At 36.2% G+C, this 22,981-nt stretch overlaps 2 protein-coding genes across 2 annotated transcripts; both read left to right on the top strand.

Moving 5' to 3' along the window:
* The first annotated feature begins 259 nt into the window (after window positions 1–259).
* Window positions 260–8,569, top strand: LOC113065067 (calpain-2 catalytic subunit-like). The gene is made up of 21 exons (XM_026236195.1): window positions 260–705; window positions 1,898–1,967; window positions 2,964–3,082; window positions 3,266–3,399; window positions 3,584–3,752; window positions 4,101–4,184; window positions 4,273–4,358; window positions 4,431–4,505; window positions 4,587–4,747; window positions 4,955–5,124; window positions 5,541–5,552; window positions 6,074–6,285; window positions 6,442–6,478; window positions 6,587–6,652; window positions 6,739–6,796; window positions 6,999–7,063; window positions 7,542–7,610; window positions 7,760–7,838; window positions 7,953–8,069; window positions 8,201–8,259; window positions 8,348–8,569. Exons 1-21 carry the CDS (start codon window positions 469–471, stop codon window positions 8,369–8,371), a joined length of 2,103 nt encoding a protein of 700 aa, XP_026091980.1. The 5' UTR covers window positions 260–468; the 3' UTR covers window positions 8,372–8,569.
* A 2,988-nt stretch (window positions 8,570–11,557) lies between these two features.
* On the top strand, window positions 11,558–22,848 carry LOC113065066 (calpain-2 catalytic subunit-like). The gene is made up of 21 exons (XM_026236194.1): window positions 11,558–11,806; window positions 13,564–13,633; window positions 15,012–15,130; window positions 16,005–16,138; window positions 16,223–16,391; window positions 16,546–16,629; window positions 17,043–17,128; window positions 17,639–17,713; window positions 17,796–17,956; window positions 18,868–19,037; window positions 19,180–19,191; window positions 19,315–19,526; window positions 19,606–19,642; window positions 19,726–19,791; window positions 19,872–19,929; window positions 20,330–20,394; window positions 20,517–20,585; window positions 20,693–20,771; window positions 20,856–20,972; window positions 21,057–21,115; window positions 22,536–22,848. Exons 1-21 carry the CDS (start codon window positions 11,570–11,572, stop codon window positions 22,557–22,559), a joined length of 2,103 nt encoding a protein of 700 aa, XP_026091979.1. The 5' UTR covers window positions 11,558–11,569; the 3' UTR covers window positions 22,560–22,848.
* The last annotated feature ends 133 nt before the right edge of the window (window positions 22,849–22,981 follow it).

Raw genomic sequence — 22,981 nt, 5'->3', positions numbered from 1 at the left:
AAAGCCAAGAGTGTGCAAAGCAGTAATCAAAGCAAAAGGTGGCTACTTTGAGGAACCTACAATATGACATTTTCAGTTGTTTAACACTTTTTTGTGATTTATATAATTCCATATATAATTCCACATGTGTTAATTCATAGTTTTGATGCCTTCAGTGTGAATCTACAATTTTCATAGTCATGAAAATAAAGAAAACTCTTTGAATGAGAAGGTGTGTCCAGAGACATACATAGATACATATAGGCCTACAATATTTTTAGAGGATTGTGTATTAATTTTGCATCACAGAGTTATGTGATGTTAAACCAGTGTAAAAGCAACACCTGCCCCTGTGGACTGACAGATGGGTGTGACTCCACCCCTCACTGCTTTACCATACTGCAGCTCTCCCTTTAAAACCTGCATTAGTCTTACAAAAACACACACTACACAAGCTTCAGAGAAACCTGAGCACGACTACAGGGCAGCATGTCTAACATTGCAAAAGTTCTTTCTAGGAGGCAGGACAGAGGAGAAGGAGTGGGAACAAATGAGAAGGCGATTCCCTACAACAAGCAGGACTACCAGAGCCTGAAGCAGGAGTGTCTGGCGAAAGGAACCCTGTTCCAAGACCCGACCTTCCCTGCTGAATCCGACTCTCTGGGATACAATGAACTTGGACGTTACTCGTCCAAGACCAAAGGAGTGCAGTGGAAGAGACCTAAGGTACTGTGTTTGCTTTTTTTCACACAGGTGGAATTTAGGTAAATATAAATTGATGCTTTTGTGATCATTTGTATGTTTTATAGAATTTTTTTCTACCTGAGACTAATTTTAAAATGACCAATTGCTGAAATGCACCAGCATAAATTAATAAGTCAAAGTAGTGAGGTTAACTGAAAAATAATGATTAGAATATTAAATTAGAAGGGAATATAAAATATTAGCTAGACATTAAATAGAAATATAAAAATAGTATTTTTAATATTGTTTTTATCATGCTTGTGTTTATTATAGAATATATTTATACCATATAGAGCCAATGTATTACGGTTAATTCAATAATAAATAACAATGTAAAAAAAAAATCACTAATAAAAGCAGTTAAATTATGTGCACATGAAACATATTTATAATGATTTATTTGTTGTAGTGTATTTTTATCCTAAGTCTTTTAAGGTGATATTTGGAAGGAGTTTTAGTGATTAATAAAACTACCAAATTAATTTTAGAAATTGTAAAATATAAAATGATAAATATTAATGAACCCAGTGGTACAAAGAGTCCAATAACTTAAAGTAAAAAGAGCAATGAACTTGTCTGAAGAAATGATAAAGAGTAGAAATGTATCTTTCTCTCTCTCTCTCTCTCTCACACACACACACACACACACACACACACACACACACACACACACACACATATATATATATATATATATATATATATATATATATATATATATATATATATATATATATATAATGAAAGAAAATAAACATGCAACAAAGTAAAATTTTTACAGTTGGTTTTTTGAGACACAAAACATGTATAGTTATGTGCGTGTGTGTGTGTCCGTATGTTTCCATGAGGGAGCACAATATGCTCACTATGGTAACCGACAGCAGCTCAGGTTTCTCTTTGGGTGTGAAGATGACCTTATGTGTGTGTTGATACTTACAACATGCAGACTCTCTGCTCATCAGTTTGCATTGTTTTATAAATAAGATGCTTTATATCTGTGTTTTTGTTTTTATTTTTATTACGAATACACAAGCCACAGCACATAAGTTCAGCTGAATCTTTTTACATGTGCTGTTTGCTAAGAGCGAATAAAGGCTATTGTTATTTTGGTGTACCATTACATGACGTAACACTATCCTCTCTAATTGTTCTCACATTGTCCCTTTTTGTAAAGGAACTCTGTTCAAATCCTGAGTTCATTGTGGATGGAGCTAAGCGGACAGACATCTGCCAAGGAGAATTAGGTGAGAAAAGCTTCTTTTGATCAGAACGGTGTTTAGGTGTGTCTTGTTGCGTAATTTGCAGATTATTTATGAATTACATTAATTACAAGTCAGTATCACAAAAAAAATGCCATGATGTGTGGCCAAGTATATGGTATCCCATACTTGGAATTTGTGCTCTGCATTTAACCCAAGTTCACACACACACAGCAGTAAGAAGTGAACACACACCATGAACACACACCTGGAGAAATGGGTAGCCATTTTGCGGTGGCACCCAAAAAGCAACTTGAGAACATTCCCCCCACCTACATTTCAGGTTGCAAGTCCAAATCTCTATACATTAGGCCACAACTGCATGAAAACCGTGATGAATATGGAATTTCAAGCTATTTTATTATTAATTATAAGGTGTTTAGTTACCACTTTCTGTCAGTTTGTCTGCTTTATGTTGACAAAAGGTCCACAAAAGGTTCTTTATAGTGGAAAAGGTTCCTCAGAATATCAAAATTTTCATCACAATAAGAAGAAATGCTTCTTTTAGATATGTTCAGTGGAAGGTTCTAGGTTCTTTGAAGAACCAAAAATGGTTCTTCCATGGCATTGCTGTGAAAACCCCCTTCTGGAATCTTTATTTAAGAGTATTCATGCCCATGGGGCACACTACATTCACAAGTTTTAGTGGCTAGTGGTTAGAACAAAGCATGAGCAATAATAACATTGATACTAGATTTAGCAAACACTAATCTAATTAAAGTTACCTCATTGTTACCTCAAAAACAGACATGGGAGTGTTTAAAAACCTAAGCTTGAAGGTTGCAGGTTGAAATCCAACAATGTTCGATCCATCCACCACCACCATTGAGCAAGACAGATACACCCAGTATACACTTTGAGCAAAACACGGAAGACCAGGATGATCTTGGAGGGCTATTGTCTGTAATAAGTGATGTGGAAGTCAGTTTGCATAAAACAATGAGCACAAAGGATATCTAATGACATTTGATACATTTACAGGTGACTGTTGGTTGCTGGCGGCTATTGCGTCTTTGACTCTGGATAATGAGATTCTGGAACGTGTAGTTCCACCTGGACAGAGTTTTACAGAGGACTATGCCGGTATCTTTCACTTTCAGGTCAGAACATACAGTGGGATCAAAACGAGACCACACTAAAGACTTGGGATTAAAAATCTAATTTAAACCTAGAAGAAAAGTTATATTCAATTCAGTTCAATTCCCTATTATACCCTTTTATAAATCCAAAGAAAAATGAAAGGGACACTGTCAGACTGATAGGTGTTGTTCTCGTCTCTTCAGTTCTGGCAGTATGGTCAATGGGTGGATGTTGTCATTGATGACCGGCTGCCTTCCAGAAATGGAAAGCTGCTGTTTGTTCATTCAGCCGAGGGCTCTGAGTTCTGGAGTGCTCTGATAGAAAAGGCCTATGCCAAGTAAGTGTATGTTTAATTATCATAAATGACATGCTACTACTTTACCTGAACTGTAATGCTGAAAAATAATTTGAAACCGTTGGTAAAGACTGTACCATAACCAAAGCCTACAAAACATACAACGTTTATACAACATATCCATGACATACCAGGCAGTGGTGCTGATTTCTCCCGTATTTTGAAGGTTAAATGGCTCATATGAAGCTCTTTCGGGAGGTTCGACCACTGAGGGTTTTGAGGACTTCACAGGAGGCATCGCTGAGAGCTATGAGCTGAACAAAGCTCCTTCACACCTGTTTAAGCTCATGCAGAAAGCACTGACGCTGGGATCATTACTGGGCTGCTCCATTGACGTGAGTCCCATTCCGCTTCTGATGGCTTTCAATTTGCAATATTTTGCGCTTTTAATCAGGTAAAAGTCTTCAGATAAATCTTTTAGTGGATCTGTGTGGTCTAGTTAACAAACATGCTTTAGATACCTAAGCTTTTATTTACAAAGGTCCAGGATATGAATTTCCTTGTAGCACCAAAAAATTGCATGTGCTAAGTGGGCGTTTTGCAGGCGATTTGCAAAGAATATTAGAAAAAGTCTTCAGCTCACGAAAAATGGGGGCAAAAACAAAAGTTTTGCGTATATTATTTTGTTCAGTGTAATATCACGTTATTTTACTAATCATATGTATGTAATAATCATTGAGCAGATTACCAGTTCATATGAGACGGAGGCGGTGACGAGTCTGAAGTTGGTAAAGGGTCATGCCTACTCCGTCACGGGCGCAGAGGAGGTCAGAAACCAGCACTGAAAGTATAATATCTGTTTGAAAGGAAAAACTCAAAGGAACTCTAATGACTGTCACCTTATCGTACCTCCAGGTTCATTCCTCTGGCCGTCAGGTTCAGCTGGTGCGTATCAGGAACCCGTGGGGTCAGGTGGAGTGGACGGGCCCTTGGAGTGACAAGTGAGTTTCTCTAAACAGATCTTTCTCCTTCGGCATCGGTCCTGTCCAATATTTCCCATGTCTTTTTTTCAGTTCAAAAGAGTGGAACAGTGTCCCACCAGAGGAGAAAGATAAACTGGATTATTCAGCTGAAGATGGAGAGTTCTGGTAAGAGAACTTGAGCTTGAAACCCTCAACAATGTAACAAATATGTTAATAAATACTGATCATTCTTCCTCGTTCTGTCAGGATGGCGTATTCAGACTTCATACAGCAATTCTCAAAACTGGAGGTCTGTAATCTAACTCCAGACACTCTTTCAAGTGAAGATGTGAGCCGCTGGAACTACAGCCAGTTTGAAGGCAACTGGAGGGTGGGATCCACTGCAGGGGGATGCTGGAACAACCAAGGTAAATCAAACCCACCACAATGCTCTTGAACGGGGGTTGGCAACCTACGGCATGCAGAAGGATAATCGCTAGCACGCGAGCAATAGGGAAAGTTGCATAACCTGAAAAATAAAAAATGGCACGTCATGCCAAAAAGGATTTCGACCCCTGCTCTTGAAACCAAGTTTGGTTAAAATCTGTTTTTGGTTTTTGGTTTGTCCTCTCCAGCTACTTTCTGCTCCAACCCTCAATTTGTGATCAAGCTGGAGGAAGAAGATGATGATCCTCTTGATGGAGAGGTCGGCTGCACGATCCTAGTGGGTCTGATGCAGAAAGATAGTCGTAAAGACAGGCGGCTTGGACGAGACCTCAACTCCATTGGCTTCGCTATCTATAAGGTAACAGGTTACGTACAATCAGTAATACTGTTAGTACTAGAGAGAGGATTAAAAAAAATTAATCAACAAAGAGTCATGAGCTAAACCAAACCTAACCAAGATGAATCGCAATTTCAAACTTTGATTTGAAGAATTCTCTTCATGATTAGTGTAATTCTTCTACAGTTTGGCTAAATATTTTTATTTCCTTAAATGATGTTGAAATATTGATTCATAGCCTCTAAGCTCATGGAAGATATGTCTTGAAATGTTAATAATAATGTGACTTTACTTCCAGAATGCAACTGTTGCACTTTATTTGACACACTTTTCCTTTGACATAACCATCAACATTACCACTAATTAACAGAAAATATTTGTGGTGAATTGTATGAATCTAAACATTGAATAATACAATATTCTTTGGTGTTTTTCAGGTTCCAAATGAGGTATGTATGAGTTCTATATGTTTTGGACACCATGAATGTAACCAGTCGTTCTTTCATTTTTATAATACTATGGAGACCCTAAAGGTACAAAACATTTTTTATAATACTATGGAGACCCTAAAGGTACAAAACATTTTTTATAATACTATGGAGACCCTAAAGGTACAAAACATTTTTTATAATACTATGGAGACCCTAAAGGTACAAAACATTTTTTATGATACTATGGAGACCCTAAAGGGACAAAAAAAATGCTTTTGTCTTCCCCTAAGAATGGAAGACAAAGATGTTTTGTGAGGTAAAGGGTAAAGCAATACTTTTGGAATAGAATACAAAAGTTTTTCAGGGTAACATAGTTCTTTTGTTATAGAATGCTAAAATTGAGTGTGCATATGCAAAAGCATTAAAATATTTTTATATATATTTTTTTCCCCATCTTCATGCACCATATGATACATTTATATTAAACACTCTTTGCAAGTTTTCAGACACCATTTCATCCATCTGTGTTTGTGTTGCAGTTCAGGGGTCGCAATAACATTCATCTCGGTCCTGATGTATTGCTTCGTAAGCAACCCATTACAGGGAGCAACACCTTCATCAACCTGCGAGAGGTGAGCGATCGTTTCAAACTGCCTCCGGGTGAATACGTCATCATCCCCTCCACTTTTGAGCCGCATCGCAAGGGAAGCTTCGTACTGCGCGTGTTCACAGAGAAAGAGGCTGCTGCCAGGTTTGTCCCAAGTATTTTATATATATTTCGACCGCTCCAGGAATGTGGATGGGAACCACTGCACTAAAATGTCTGATAAATCATAAATGTACCCTAAACATTCTTTTGATTTGAACTCAAATGCGTGATGGATGTTTCTGACTCTTGTTCATACAGCCCGATGGATAGGGAGATCACTGCAGATGTGAAAAAGGTAAATTTAGCATTTACAAAAATATTGTATATTTAGAAAAACTGTATATAAAATTAGATGTAAAATCAAAAGTTACTTTAATTAATAAAAATAAAAAATCTTTCTCAGCAATACATATCCGAGAGTGATGTGGACCCACATTTCAAACAGCTTTTCAATCAGGTTGCTGGAAATGTAAGTCACATGGCCAGTCATTTTCAGTTTTGAGTCATTAGCATTTTATTTTGCCCCAGTATGTATAATCTTTTCTTCATCTGCAGGACTCGGAGGTGTCTGTGTTTGAACTACAGCAGATCCTGGACAGTGCTACCTCGAAACGTAGGAAAACAAACTTTCTTAGTTTTATTCACATTTATATAAACGTATATATATATATATATATATATATATATATATATATATATATGTATGTGTATGTATATATCTGAATTGGATTTGAAAATTGCCGTAACTTTTTTTTTACATTTTGTGTTTATTGTTCTCACAAGGGTTTTTTTTCTTTTCTTTTTTTTTCACACAGAAATGGATGTGAAGACTGATGGATTTAGTATGGAGACCTGTCGCCACATTATCAGTCTGTTAGATGTATCCTTACTTCACTGGATCATATGAATGGAATCTACATGGACTAATGCTGATATTTTACACATTTATTTACTTGAAGTCACCCTGAGAGTTTGAGTTATTTTTTCAATAATTCAACAACACATTCACATGTTCACAATTCCCTGATTTTGAGTTCTTTTCTGTAGAAAATTATACAAATATTAACATTATGAAAATATATAACATAAAATACTGACTGTTCTTTTGTTTTTATTTTAAAATATTTGTTTTAATTTTACATTGATTTAATTAATTACTTGCTTTTCACAACCCCCTTGCAGTTTTCTCAAAGATCTCTGGGGGTTCAGCAACCCCAGTTTGGATTTATCATGCTTTATCTGAATGTTTTAATTATGCTTTAATATTCTCAACAGAGTCTTTTCATTGTACAAACACAGCAACCAAATTGATCATAAAATTAATCAAAACCCTGTTATAACCCTTGACCCAAATCCAGAGAGACGGCAACGGTAAACTCGGCCTTGTGGAGTTTCACATACTGTGGATAAAGATCCAGAAATATTTGGTATAATATATATTTTGGTGTAAATTAAAGATTAAAAATCGAATGTTTATCTATTGTGTATCTTTGTGGGCTTTAAAGTTCAGATAAATTCTTCATTGTATTTAATGTTGTTAAACACATAATATTGATTTTCTGTAATAACTAACCAGGAGGTTTTTAAGAAGTATGATTCAGACAACTCAGGCACTATGAGTTCCCATGAGATGAGAGATGCTGTGAAAGAAGCCGGTAATGAGTCTCTGATTAAATGTCTAGACACTGAGGACAATATAGTCATTCATTTCTTCTAAAAGTGGTCCTAATAAAGAATGCATGAATGGATGTATTGTCTTTTCTTCACAGGATTCCAGCTGAACAATGACGTACTTCAAGTGATAATCTCACGTTATGCCAATCAGCAGTACGCCATTGACTTTGACTGCTTCGTTGGCTGCCTGATTCGCCTGGAAATGCTCTTCAGTAAGTTTTGCTAAAGATTATCCAGTTACATTTTTTTTAACAACTGGAAATAAATAGGTATGAACAGGAATTACAGAAGAAAAAAGTTTATATATGGTTTACTGTAACATTTTTATCTGTGCTCTACACAGAAATATTTAAAACATTTGATAAGAAGAGCAGCGGGAAAATCGAGCTGGATATCCTTCAGGTGATGCACAAGTGGGAATGTGAATTAAGATTTTTGCATCTTCTCAATAGTGTTTTCATTTACAGATGTGTTGTTTTGTGTTTTGTAGTGGCTTTGCTTGGCCCTCAGTTGAAAGTCCACTTTCGTTGCACCATATTGCTCCAGAATTGCTCTAGAAGTCCATTCATTCAACTGAAGAGGATGCAGCAGACCTGGAACACCCAAGAGTAAAATCAGAGTAAAACCAATCAAAGAAGACTATCTAAACATGGAATTACTTATTAAATGCAATTTGATTATTATCTGGTGAAAATAAAATCATTTGCTATAATAAAGATGAATATATCACATTTTTCATGTATGCAAAGTCTATAATTTTAATGATTTGATGTTTAGAAATAGTTACCACAGTTTCCACCAAAATAGCATAGTACAGTAAAAATAATTAATTAATGTGATTTTGAAGTATTGTATATTTATATACCGTGGTATTTACATATTAGCCTATGTATGGAAGTACAGTAGTTCTTTCTTGTTATAGTCTTTAGTCACTTAAACTCACAGATTCCCCATCTGTGGAAAATTTTGCAACACGTAAAATTTTTCATGTGAATGTGAGAGACTTCCGATTCATTAGCAACTGTAAGGGAAACAGGCCAGTTTAGCTCAAAGGTAATCATTTAAGATTTTAAAGGGAATTTGAACAGAATCACTGTTTCACGGCTGATCACTGAAACGGCCAGCGATTCATGGAACGAGATGTTTAACAAAAAATCTGCACTGGATATTAATATCCAAAGTATAGTGAAAACACTATCAATTAGCACAGTAACAAGATTGGCAGTTTAAGACATTAACTTGTAAGCACAAAACACAAGATACTTCTCTTTTCAATATGAATAAGGCTTTATTAGATAAATCTAAGACATATAAACTAATCTAACACATAAACGCACGCATTCACACATTCACACAAGTTGCAGGAAGATCAAAATTTAGGGAAAGATGAGTTTAAGAGAATGGAAATGTGGAATCCCAAGTTTACAGCAATACGTGAAATTGCATAGACATGAACAACCATCAATCACGTAATTAGCCCTTGCATTGAGTTCCTCAGTGAGGTTAAAATTCTAGTAGATACACCAGTACAAATTTTAGTCTTGAAGTAAAGTTACTTGTGTTGCCTGTGTAAAAGGGGGTTGTCGTTGGAAAGGGGGTTTCCCCGAGATTGCTGATTGGCTGGAAGTTCAGTAGTAATTTAAGTGATGTCTTGGCAAGCCCGTGGTTGGGCGTTGGCTGACGATGCGGAGTTGTGTGGCTGGATGAAGTTGAACGGGCACTTGAGGTCAGACTCTGAGACACAGCGTTATAAAACTTAACTCAGAACTCAAACTCAAAGAACGCTAAAAGTCATGATTAAAAGCATGACTAGGAGCAAAGCTAAAAGCAAGATTTGATGGTGTCCTGAGTATTTAAACTGGCCTTTTGGCTACACATAAAAGGTTGTCTTGACCAATTAGATACTGTCTTTGCTCGGGGTATCATAAATCATATGTTATCTTATCAAGCACTTAGTCCGAATTTTCCTGCTCTTGCTGGGTATAACTTTGGACATGATTTCTATAACAAGAACATGCTACATTTTACAAATAACTGATGGTCAGAAACTAGTAGATTGGAACATGTTCATACTAAACATGAATATGAATCCATAAACTATTCAATGGTTATTAAAAAGGCATACACAATAAGTGATTAAAAACATAAAAGTCAAATGTGTGGGTTTCATACATGATTTGGAGTTAAGCAATGGACTGATATTCCCTTAGAAGTCCTTTTGAGTTCATTTTGGTACATCTATAAAATACAGTTCCTGTGCCATTCTCTGACATAAGGTGGAGACCAGAGGTTTAAAGGTCCGCTTAGGAATTTCAGTCTGGTTCTGCTAGGTGGGGGGAAGTCAATCAAAGGATCTTGTTTACTCTCATGGGTTTACATGTGATTTTCCAATGGAGGCGTCAACCAATCGTATGCCGTTATATTACGGGCAGTTTGTAGGATATTAAATGCTTATTTAGAAGTTATAATTTATTATACTTTATTTACTAAACATGTTTTATGTAACAAAAGGTTTAAACTGAATATATTTAGCTCAGGCGCTAGCCAATTGCAGTCTAATGTAATTAGGTGATGTCCGTGTTAGCACCAAGCTTCAGACACACTCTCCAACAAGCGTTGATGCCGACGCCCTGTGTGAATCTAGCGTACAGCACATTAGTTGAGGACTGTCACCATCAGTCAAAAGATTCTGACAAATGTGCAGGGGAAAATATACATTTTATTAAAATTGCAGGGGACACATTCAATGCTTTGGAAATGAAAAGGAAAATATTTGAGATTCAGTTTAAACCATCAGTCCACTCACATTTCTGAATCATTCGGAGCAGTTTCTCAGTGTGAGAGGATAATTTATAAAACACTGCACATTTAATAATCTCATAGTAGGATTATATAGGTTATATGAAAATATAATATTAGCATAATGCAATCAGGTAGCATTTTGAAATCTCAGAAGATTTTAGTGCTGTGTCATATTAATAAGTCTTTTAGAGTCTAAAACTGGCTGAATGTGTGAGAAAGATGCAGTTTTGTTGTTGTTGTTTCATTTTTACAAGAAAAAGAGGTAAGCTTAAATTAGTCACATTATTAACAACATTGACTGCCAGGAAAAAAATAGATGTACAAACATTTCAGTGCTTTTAAAAAAATAATGAATTCATTCATTTGCAAAGAGATCTCTTTTTGGTTATATATTGTTTTCTTGGCACTTCTGGCCAAGAAATAAATAAATAATGCAAATCACATAAAAATTTTATCATACACCCCAATGCCTGGTAATAAAGGCTTTTAAATCCTTCCAAAAATGTTTCTGAATAAATACAAAAAATGCAAATTAGTTGTTTTTTTTTTCCAGTATGCATATTTCCCATATACTGTAGGCTATTCCAAAACATGCTTAACTGGGTCCTGTGTAGTATTTTGTAGGATACTTCTTTAATTTTTTCACTGATAAAACATTTGTTTAGCCTTTTCCAGTGTAAAACGTTTTTGTAAATGTTGATTTTGCGTTCATCAGGTAAAAGAAGGTTAGCTTGCAAATTATGTTTGGTTATAGTTAAACAGATAATAAATACATATATTTAGTGAAATATATAGCTCGAAAGGTAAATATATACACCAATACTGACGTAAGTAACGCACCTGAGCACGCCCCTTCACTTAAGGTGTTGTCATCAGAAGTGTGCTTGTTTGTTTTCACGGAAGAGCAGAGATGTCAGGAATCGCAGCGAAGCTCCAGCAGAACCGGGCGCGAGCTGCGGGCGTCGGTACCAACGCTCAGGCGGTCAAGTTCCTCAACCAGGACTACGAAGCGCTCAAGCGCGAGTGTCTGGAGAGCGGGCGCCTGTTTCAGGATGACACGTTTGAAGCCAATTCATCTGCGCTCGGGTTCAAGGAGCTGGGACCAAACTCACCTAAAGTGCGCGGGGTTGAGTGGCTGAGACCAAAGGTGGGCGTAACACAATCATTTCTATAATAAAACTGCAATAAATAAATATTTTAACAAAATATGTAAACTAATACATGCATTTGCAGGCTATTAAATGCATATTTAAAATGTATAATTTATTATTTAATCTAATTATTTAGAGAGTTAATTATTTACTAAAATGTTTTACGTAAAAAAGTGCATGGTTGAAGTGTTCACACCCGTCATTACAACCGCAGAACATATTCTTCTCAAACCAGGTTCAAATATCAAATTCTTTTCTTACTTGTTTGCTCTAGGCCATCACACCTTGCTCATCTAGTCTAGTTGTTCTGTGTTTGATAATTATAACTTTAGTTGGGTGTGTTTACCATCATTCTATTTCAATGCACCGTGGTTAGGAAACTGCACTTGTCCATAGTTTTAGGTCAGTCATATCAGTGTGCAATAGATAAACGCATGTATTTTCAAATACCATACCAGACAGCCAGGAAAGACCCAAAAAAAGTCCACTCTATATAATGACCATGCAAAGCAATTGCATGTTAGTCTGAACTTGACAAACCGCTTCAGAACCAGTCAGACCATGAGGTTATGGGAACATATACACCCCTATAATCATAAGCACATCGAATGTTGCATGTTTTGTGATTCACATAATGCATCACTGCTTACCAGAAGACCATTTAGAGTCAGTTAAAGTGAATATGATCCTCACAGCTGGTATAATGTTGTATTCAAGAATTCTGTTTGTTTGGCTTACAGCCTCTTCTATTTTTAACAATTAAAAAAAAATGAATAATGATTGAATAAGAATATTTAGCTTTCAACCCTGTTGCTAAATGATATTCCCCCTTATAGAAAATGTAAAATTCCTCAAAATTGTAACACCCATGAAGAAATATTCATATATACAGTACAGACCAAAAGTTTGGACACACCTTTTCATTCAAAGAGTTTTCTTTATTTTCATGACTGTGAAAATTGTAGATTCACACTGAAGGCATCAAAACTATGAATTAACACATGTGGAATTATATACATAACAAAAAATTGTGAAACAACTGAAAATATGTCATATTGTAGGTTCTTCAAAGTAGCCACCTTTTGCTTTGATTACTGCTTTGCACACTCTTGGCATTCTCTTGATGAGCTTCAAGAGGTAGTCACCTGAAATGGTCTTCACACAGTCTTGAAGGAGTTCCCCGAGAGATGCTTAGCACTTGTTGGCCCTTTTGCCTTCTGTCTGTGGTCCAGCTCACCCCTAAACCATCTGGATTGGGTTCAGGTCCGGTGACTGTGGAGGCCAGGTCATCTGGCGCAGCACCCCATCACTCTCCTTCTTGGTCAAATAGCCCTTGATGCCTTCAGTGTGAATCTACAATTTTCATAGTCATGAAAATAAAGAAACCTCTTTGAATGAGAAGAAGGTGTGTCCAAACTTTTGGTCTGTACTTTTGGTAAAACTTTTTGTCAAGTTTCACATATTTTTCAGTGTTAACTTCTCATCGGGTAACTGTAATAAATAATGATCAAGCAAATATATTTCTTTAATTTATGATAAATTGAATTTATTAATAAAACAGCACACCAACAAAATAAACACAAAATCTTAGTTAAATGTTATTTAAGCTAAATTTGCAACCCTGTTACTTAGATTCGACTTTTTGTATCCTATTAAGAGCAGTTTATTTGATCAGTTTCATTTAGCAATGAACTCGTCCCGTGTCAAGGTAAACCAGTGAGTCATGTTTGTGGAATGCCTGTTTTTCATCCAGCAACTGACGTCCAACCCAACGTTCATCAGCGGAGGAGCATCCAGAACTGACATCTGCCAGGGTGCTTTGGGTGAGTCCATTTAGCTCAAATATATTTGCCCACTGGGGAGCTACTGTACAATGAAACTTTAGAAATGATGATAACAAAGATCATATAGAACTGACCCGTATAGATTCGTAAGATAAAAGTCAGCCATTGAAACGCTGAACCACAAAAGCAGTTTTTCTGGTTGAGGAAGTTTCTTTGGATGGCGGTTGTAGGACATTGTAAATCATTGGTATTGTTCAGGGTGGCACCCTGTTTGAACGAACTCATTCATTCTGATGCATATTCCATTAATGATTCGACCGCCAATTTTTTCATAGCTGGGAATTTTATTAATTGCATATAATCTTATATGTTTTTATTCAAAATGCAAAGGAAGGACATTCTTTTTGTGTAATATGGGAAAAGTGAAACCTTTTTGTCTACATAGCAACTTTAAGTCCCAAACACATACACACAACCTCTTAAACCAGTTTTACTCCATACAGCGCAATCGCTGGTGTCCTTTTATTCTGTCTTGGATCAAACACCACCGTTTTCTCACATGCAAACATTTCCCATGACTCAGGAGACTGCAGATTCCACTGTAGCTGAACATGTTTGATATGAGTCCTGATCAGACAATGTCACTGACTGTACTGTCTGTGAAGTAATGGATGAGATGCAAATGAGTGTGCAAACTGTGTGCAAACAGGGATAATAGCACAGGTGCTGTTGTGAAACCTGCCAGAACGACTTTAAGGTTATGTGTTCATGTGGCTCAATGGTAGAGCATTGCGTTAGCGGCGCAAAAGGTTGTGGGTTCAATTCCCAGGGAACACACATACTGATCAAAAACAAAAGTATAGCCTGAATGCACTGTAAGTCAAACGTCTGCCAAATGCATAAATGTTAATGTTACATTTTATCAACAATATCACAGCATGTCATTGTTTTGAGTGTTTGTAGAATGAACAGTGAAATCTATTAAAATATTACCGTATTTTTCGGACTATAAGTCGCACCTGAGTATAAGTCGCATCAGTCCAAAAATACGTCATGACGAGGAAAAAAACATATAAGTCGCACTGGACTATAAGTCACATTTATTTAGAAACAAGCGAAAACATTACCATCTACAGACGCGAGAGGGCGCTCTATGTGTTCAGTGTAGACTACAGGAGCACTGAGCAGTATTAGATGTTTTCTCTTGGTTCATTTCTCTCGGTTCATGTCAAATTAATTTTGATAAATAAGTCGCACCTGACTATAAGTCGCAAGACCAGCCAAACTATGAAAAAAAGTGTGACTTATAGTCGGGAAAATACGGTAAATAAAAATGCAGTTTCTGTCCACTTGCAATAGTGAGTCACAGATTTAGTAAAGACAATATGATGTCACATGACCCCGCTGGTTTTTCCAGGTGACTGTTGGCTTCTAGCTGCCATCGCGTCTCTTACCCTCAACCAGGACGTGTTCGCCCGTGTGGTCCCGTCCGGACAGAGCTTTGACGGTGACTACGCTGGAATATTTCATTTCCAGGTTAATTACCTTTTGTTCACTTAAAACCAAAAATATTACAAATACTATGACTGATATTGCTGTTTTATGGCCACTGCTAATAGAGTAGTGTCTGCTAACTGATATCCTGAGGCATTTTCTAATTATTGTTTTATCTGCTTTTTTTACTTAATATGAATAAAATAACGTATGTATTATGAATTATTATTCAATTATTCATATTTATTGATTTATTTCCACAATTACTATTGTTTATTTTATATATATTGTTTATAATATATATTACCAGAAAAACAGTTTATTTTAATATTTAAGTGTCTGCTGACCAATATCATTAACCAATTTAAAAAAAAAAAATAGTTTTGCTTGCGTATGACGCAAGTTAATATATATTAGAAATAGTTTGTGTGTATTTATTTATTACTAAGAAACTAATTTATAATTTTTTGTTTGTTTTGTGACTAATAACACAATCTACATTATAATTATTTATTTGCAGTATTGCTATTATTGTTTAAGCTAAGTTGTCTTTAGATCAAGTCAGTTTAATTTTCATAGTTATTTTTGACGGTTTCATTACAAAGCTACACATTTCTCTCTTAAAATGAAATTTGTGACCATATAGTAGGTATTATTATTATTATTATTCATTACAGTTGCTGTATTACTATTGTTGTTATTTATGCAAAGTTGTTTTCTCATGTAAACGTCCCATGCGTTTTCATCATTGTTTTACGATGTGTCTCATAATTAAACTACACATCTCTCTCTTAAAAATGACATTTGTTACCATACATTTAGATAAAGCAGCACTGTTATATCTACTTGACATTAGTTCATTAAGACGTTTGTGAAACGTTCTGTCAGTGTCTTCAGACGTCTATTGTCTCTTCAGTTCTGGCAGTTTGGTGAATGGGTGGATGTGGTCATTGACGACCGTCTTCCTACCAGGAATAAACAGCTGCTGTTCGTCCACTCCGCCGAGGGCTCTGAGTTCTGGAGCGCCCTGCTGGAGAAGGCCTATTCAAAGTGAGCAGTCATTGGACTCAAACTCATTTAGCATGTCTAAGTGGACTCAACGTCCTCAGAAATGAAGCTACCTCTTGTTCTCAGGCTGAACGGCTGTTATGAAGCTCTGTCTGGTGGCAGCACCACCGAGGGCTTCGAGGATTTCACTGGAGGCATCGCCGAGGTCCATGAACTAGCCAAAGCAGGTCCAAACCTTTTCAAGATCATCCAGAAGGCTCTGAGCTGGGGCTCGCTGCTGGGCTGCTCGATAGATGTAAGAAACGTTATATTTACATGTGTGTTAAAGTGTGCAACCTTGTAATCACTAGGAGTGTGTTACTGGATCAGTGAACTGGAATTGATAGTGGTGCAGAACCGGTTAGTTGTGTGTTTGTTACTGATGTTTGTGTTATTCCGGTTTGGTTTAGATCACAGACTCCGGTGATTCAGAGGCCATTACTAGTCAGAAGCTGGTGAAAGGACACGCCTACTCGGTTACAGGAGCCGATGAGGTCCGTGGTGACTAGTAACGACTAGAATTTATATTTATAGGATAGCTCGTGTCAAAATTTAACTTATGTCATCATTTACTTCCCCTCATGTTGATTTAAACCGCTTTCTTCTGTTGAACACAAAAGAAGATATTCTGAACAATGTTGGTGATCAAACATTGATGGTAGCCATTGACTTCAATAGTTAATAGAATACAATATTCTATTCAATAGAAGTCAATGGCTACCGTCAACTGTTTGGTTTAATAACATTCTTCAGAGTATCTTCTTTTGTGTTCAACAGAAGAAAGCAATTCATACAGGTTTATAACAATATGAGGGTGAGTAAATGATGGCGTAATTTTCATTTCTGCATAAACTGTCCCTTTTAATTGGTTTGCATATGGACTATGATTTATGAGTGAACATTACAGGTGGAGTACAGGGGCAACTTAACCAAACTGATCCGCATCAGGAACCCCTGGGGCCAGGTGGAGTGGACCGGACCCTGGAGCGATGGGTGGGTAACCTTCAAAACACACAGAATTCATATTAATAAGCATGTAAACCTCTGTTTCTGAAATCCAGCTGTGGTTTGGTAGAGAGTGACCACACTCACCTGTGGCTCTGTTCAGACATGTTGGTTTGAGATGCTGTAGGAACTGTGTTTAAGCCCTTATGCCCTCAGGTGTAGGAAGGAGAGGCTGAGTGCTGCCCATCCTCCTCATCACGCCGTTTACACCTGACTTTCTTGTTCCACAACAAACAACAGATGTGGAACATACTTAACCCATTAATGCTTAACTCATGCAATCTTTTAAAATGATATACATATAATTTCAGTATATCAGAATAATATAGATAACAGAATAATATAGATAAAAATGCAGCCTTGGTGAGTCCTCTTTCAAAAGCATTAAAAAAAATCTTACAAGCCAACCACAAACTTTTGAGTAGTAGTGTATCTATGCAATAGAAGTGTTTTATTCAGGCCAAAAATAACACTGAATGTCATGCGACTGGTCTATAGGTCATCAGAATGGCGTCAGATCAGTGACAGCGACCGCGAGAAACTGTACTGCAAAGCAGAAGATGGAGAGTTCTGGTAATCTGCAGATGTTTTTTTATTTGTTTATTTTATAATTTAGTTAAGGTGATATTTTACAAGATGTTTCTCTGCATCCCAGGATGTCGTTCTCTGATTTTCTGCGTCATTACTCGCGGGTGGAGATCTGTAATCTGACCCCTGATGCTCTGTCAGATGACAGCATTAATAAGTGGGCACTGTCCAAGTTTGATGGCAACTGGAGGCAAGGGTCAACTGCTGGAGGCTGCAGGAATTTCCCAAGTAAGGAACTAAATCAACTACCTGATAATTACTTTATTCTATTCTGTTCTATTCTATATTTGTTTAAGAATACAGAACAAAACAAAGATTACTTGTCACAGTGCAGGAAAGGAAGGGAAGAGGAGATTTGACTTTGTTTAGAAAATTTACAATAATGCTCTAATACAAAAACGCGTCTTTACGCATCTAACAAAGTCAATACTAGATAAGGAACTGAGGAAATTGATTTGATTAAGTACACAGACAGTAACAATGAACTGAACTAGAAATAGGAGAAAGTAATCGGCAAACATGTAAAAAAAAAAAAAAAAACACTGCATGAAATCCAAGAGGACGAAACAGAAACATACAAAGAGTCCAGGGAAACAAAACGTAAACAGAATATGACAATACAAAAAAAAATTTAATAATAATACTAAACAAAAACAACAGCAAAAAACTAAATAATACTAAACAAAAACAACAGCAAAAATACTAACCAAAAACACAGAAAAACAAAATAATACTTAACAAAAACAGCACAAAACAAAATAATACTAAACAAACAACAGCAAAAATAAAGAAAAATACTAAACAAAAACAGCAAAAAAGAAACAAAAAAAACAATAAAAAAAGAAACAAAACAAAAAATAATGCACAAAAACATTTTATATTTTGAACAAAGACAATAGCTAAAACAACTGCAAAAAATACTAAAAAGCAACAGCAACTAAAGACTACTAAAAACAATAGAAAGCAAAACAAACAGCAAAAAAAAAAACAATAATATACTATACAAACAACAAAAAAGAATACTAAACAACAACAACAAAAAAGAATACTAAACAATAACAACAAAAGGCAGACTACAAAAAAAGTACTGTTTATTACAGCAAGACATAAGTGTTTGACCTCCGTTGCGTTCCCGGCAGACTCGTTCTGGATGAACCCTCAGTTTCTGATCAAGCTGGAGGAGCAGGACGACGACCCGACGGATAATGAAGTGGGGTGCAGCTTCGTCGTGGGTCTGATCCAGAAGAACCGCCGCAAACTGAGGAAAGTTGGAGAGGACATGCAAACCATTGGCTTCGCCATCTACGAGGTGAGCAGCCTAACACCGTGTCTGGAAGTAGACCAGAAAATCTTGTTCTGGCCAAGAATCAGAAGTGATAAGAGCCGGTTATTGCACAAACTTATTATTTAAATAAATTAAACCAATATTTCTCTTTTATTATCGTCCACAGGTTCCTGACGAGGTATGGACTGTGGATACTGAAGCACAAAATCACTTGGTTTTTGCTACATACCCTCTAATAAATGTTTTCATCAGTTCATCATAGCTCTTAAATCTGATTTCTTGTGGAAATATTGTGTTGTAGTTTGTGGGGCAGAGGAACATCCACCTGGACCGAAACTTCTTCCAGCGCCATGCTTCAGCGGCCCGTTCTGAGACCTTCATCAACCTGCGCGAGGTGTGCTCTCGTTTCTGTCTGCCCCCCGGCGAGTATCTCATCGTCCCGTCCACCTTCGAGCCCAACAAGGACGGAGACTTTTGTGTCCGCGTCTTCTCTGAGAAACAGGCAGAGTTCCAGTGAGTTCTGGCACACAATAATTAGATTGGTTCTAATGATAGTTGATTTATTCTGACTAAAAATATGTTCGGTTTTTAGAGAGCTTGACGACCCTGTTGAGTGCAACGTTCCCGAGGTACATTTCTCCATGTGTCCAATATGAATATAATGCTGTATTGTGACATAAACATGCATTATTTCAGTCGTATTATTTCATAGATCAATGTGAAAGAGGGAGATATTGATAGCCGGTTCAAGAGTCTGTTTGGACAGCTTGCTGGGGCAGTGAGTATAACAGGATAATTATTTAATTATAAAATTTGTGTTCATTTTTTATATTTATCTCTTTTTTTTTTCTCCACAAGGATGCTGAAATCTCTGCATTTGAGCTGCAAAATATCCTGAACAAAGTGATAACTAAACGTAAGCTCTATGATGCATTTTTTTATTTCACTTTTAGATTATATATGATATATTAGTAAAATATATAGTAAATAATTTAATTAATATTTTATAGGTATTATCAATCAATAAAGTAAAATATAATAAATGCAAAAAAAAAAAAACATTTTAGCGCTGCTAAATATATAGTAAATAATTGAATAATATTAATAAATAAATCAACAAATAAAACCATATTTAACAATTATAAATTAACATATTTTTGCTTGAATATGTAAAATACATAGTAAATAATATAATATTTTATAAATATCAATGAATCAATAATATATATATAATATATATATATATATATATATATATATATATGTTTCTTATTAACTTAATATTTTAATTATTGACCTTTTTATTTTTTTTTAAGGCAAAGACATTCAAACCGACGGATTTAGTTTGGACACTTGCCGCAGCATGGTGAACTTACTGGATGTATCCTTTTAAATAACTGCACAAGGCGTTTTTGAAATGCATCAGTTTCATTCAAAACAACCCATTTATATGATTGTTTCCTGCAATACTCTAGTCTATTATTTCCTTTATTGGTTTCTCAGAAAGACGGCAGTGGGAAACTGGGCTTGGTTGAATTTAAGATTCTCTGGACTAAAATTGAGATATACCTGGTATGTTTTCATCCTGGTGTCATTTTCATTATTTGTTCAGTCCATCAGCGGACGATTGTTAAAAAATGTTGTAACATTGCAGTCCACCTGTGTTTGTGTTTTGTCAGGACGTCTTCTGTAAAAATGACAAGGACAGGTCGGGCACAATGAGCTCTATGGAGATGAGAGAAGCCATCGGGAAAGCAGGTCAGATCTTTCGTCTTAAAGGAACAGTTCACACAAAAATCTCTAATCTGTTTTCATTTAATCACCCTCGTGTTGTTTGTACAGGCTTCTCTCTGAACAACCCTCTACACCAGATCATTGTCTCTCGCTACAGCGACTCCACTCTCAGCATCGACTTTGACAACTTTGTGGGCTGTATTGTGCGCCTTGAATGCATGTTCAGTGAGTGTCCGATAAACAGCCGCATTTGAATAAACACGGATACGTGATATCCTGCATTTACATACCCACATTTCTCATTTGCAGAGACATTTAAAATGCTGGACAAGAACAAGACTGGCACAATAGAGCTGAACTTCTTTGAGGTTTGTGTCTCTGTTTCGTCATGCTGTAAGCGGGAGTCTAGCAATGGCATGTTTATGAAGAATTTTATTCCATTCAGTTCACATCTTGAAGATTTCCATTTTTGAATCCTATTTTGGGTACAAAAGAAATCTACCAAGTTGTAAGACAAATAATTATTATTTCACAATTGTACTTCATTGTGGTTCACCATACTAGAAATGAAAGGTCAAGCTGAGTGGATTGCATTGTGGGATACAGTATTTCATAAGGCTGCTTGTGAAAGTGCATTTGCAACACTGAAAAAAAAAAGGGGCAGTAGCTATTTACACTAAGTGCAAATAGCAATGGATTTTATTAACACTAAGTTAAAATAGCTTGTGTTTTTTTAGCGATATGCTGTTTACACTAAGTACACTATTTATAATATTTAAAAACTGGAGTATTTTCTTTGCAATAATAGTAATTGAACTAAATTCATGCATTTAGCAGACGCTTTTATCCAAAGCGACTTAAAGTGCATTCAGGCTAAACATTTTTTAGCTAGCGTGTTCCCTGGGAATCGAACCCACAACCTTGCGCTGCTTACGCGATGCTCTACCACTTGAGCCACATGAACATCTAGATGTAATAATTAATGTAATAAGGAATAATTAGATGCTATTTATTCTTCTTAGTGCAAATAGTGCCAGATATCGGCACAAATTATTAAATGGACGCCAATTTGGGATAATAAAAGCCTCCCTAACCCTAATCTTAAACTATAAACACCTGTGAGGCATATTATTTTAAACGTTTCGATTAATTCCTTCATTTATATTAAAACAAATGCCTTTCTGATGTGAAGTGTGATGTGAAAAGAGAGAAGAACGAGTTGGGAAAAAGGCGGATTTGAACTCGGGTCGACTCGGGTCAAAAGGCAGATGTTACGCGGTTTACCTGCGCTACTGGAGTTTTATTTCATGAGTGTCTTTGGCAGTGTTTTCTAACCCTACCACACTTTGGAGGGCGGAGTTAGTGTACAGTAAATCGTCTCTGCCGTGAAAATAGCGGAAAGTGAAAATAGCAATTTATTTTTTTGTGATGGGTTCCGTTTTCACTAATTGTAGGTAGATAATACTTAATGCAAAAAAAGGCAGATAATTGCACCTCAGTATTGTTGTATGTTAAAAAACAGTATGCAATAATAGCATACTGAGTTGCCAATTTTTAATCTTATTAAAATATATCTCCCTACATCTACCCCTAAACATACCCAATAAACACTTTGTTATTAAATACCGTGAGGCACTTTGTTTTCACTTTTCGAAACACTTCCTTCATCTTTATTAAGAATAAATGCCTCTGTTCTGATACATGATGGGAAAAAGGATAAGACTGGCCTCCTGAGTCAACAACAGTCTGCTTCCCAGTCTACTGACACTGTTTTTTGTCTCCCTCTAGTGGCTGAATTTTTCCATGCTTTGAGGAGAAGGACAGCTGAGTGGAGATCTGAATCGTCTTTTATACACTGCACAGACATCAACATCCCTGGAATTACCAGAGACAGGAGGAAAATCTGATATCGCCTACATGTGCAGCACAAAGCAAAACAATATTTTATTATTGCTTATTTTGTACAGTTCATAGAAATGCTAATGAATCACTTCTATGAGAGATGACAAAAATATGTTGGGTGTAAACATCACTGTTTTATGTCTTTCTATTTTTGAAATAAATGTAATCATAAGCAAAAGCAAATAAATCCTGTAACATATCCTTAGCGTATGATTTTTATTTCTGTCTGGAACAAAAGTAGCTCTATATATTGTGTTGAGTGTGTGTGTGCGTGTGTAGGCCTGAAAAAAAAAGTGCTCTTGGTCTCAGTGACTGTGACTTTTATTGCATTT

This window comes from Carassius auratus, chromosome 47 (genome assembly GCF_003368295.1).
Source record: "Carassius auratus strain Wakin chromosome 47, ASM336829v1, whole genome shotgun sequence".
NCBI classification, from domain to species: domain Eukaryota; kingdom Metazoa; phylum Chordata; class Actinopteri; order Cypriniformes; family Cyprinidae; genus Carassius; species Carassius auratus.
This window is presented reverse-complemented; position numbering and strand designations above follow the sequence as displayed.

Excerpts from the sequence above, each read along its gene's own strand:
- LOC113065067 (XM_026236195.1), top strand. The coding sequence starts at position 469 with ATGTCTAACATTGCAAAAGTTCTTTCTAGGAGGCAGGACAGAGGAGAA. Across the intron at positions 4,185-4,272 it reads CCGTCACGGGCGCAGAGGAG|GTTCATTCCTCTGGCCGTCA; the intron begins GTCAGAAACCAG and ends TCGTACCTCCAG. Across the intron at positions 4,506-4,586 it reads GCTGAAGATGGAGAGTTCTG|GATGGCGTATTCAGACTTCA; the intron begins GTAAGAGAACTT and ends TCGTTCTGTCAG.
- LOC113065066 (XM_026236194.1), top strand. The coding sequence starts at position 11,570 with ATGTCAGGAATCGCAGCGAAGCTCCAGCAGAACCGGGCGCGAGCTGCG. Across the intron at positions 11,807-13,563 it reads TTGAGTGGCTGAGACCAAAG|CAACTGACGTCCAACCCAAC; the intron begins GTGGGCGTAACA and ends TTTTTCATCCAG. Across the intron at positions 19,930-20,329 it reads GAACAAAGTGATAACTAAAC|GCAAAGACATTCAAACCGAC; the intron begins GTAAGCTCTATG and ends TTTTTTTTTAAG.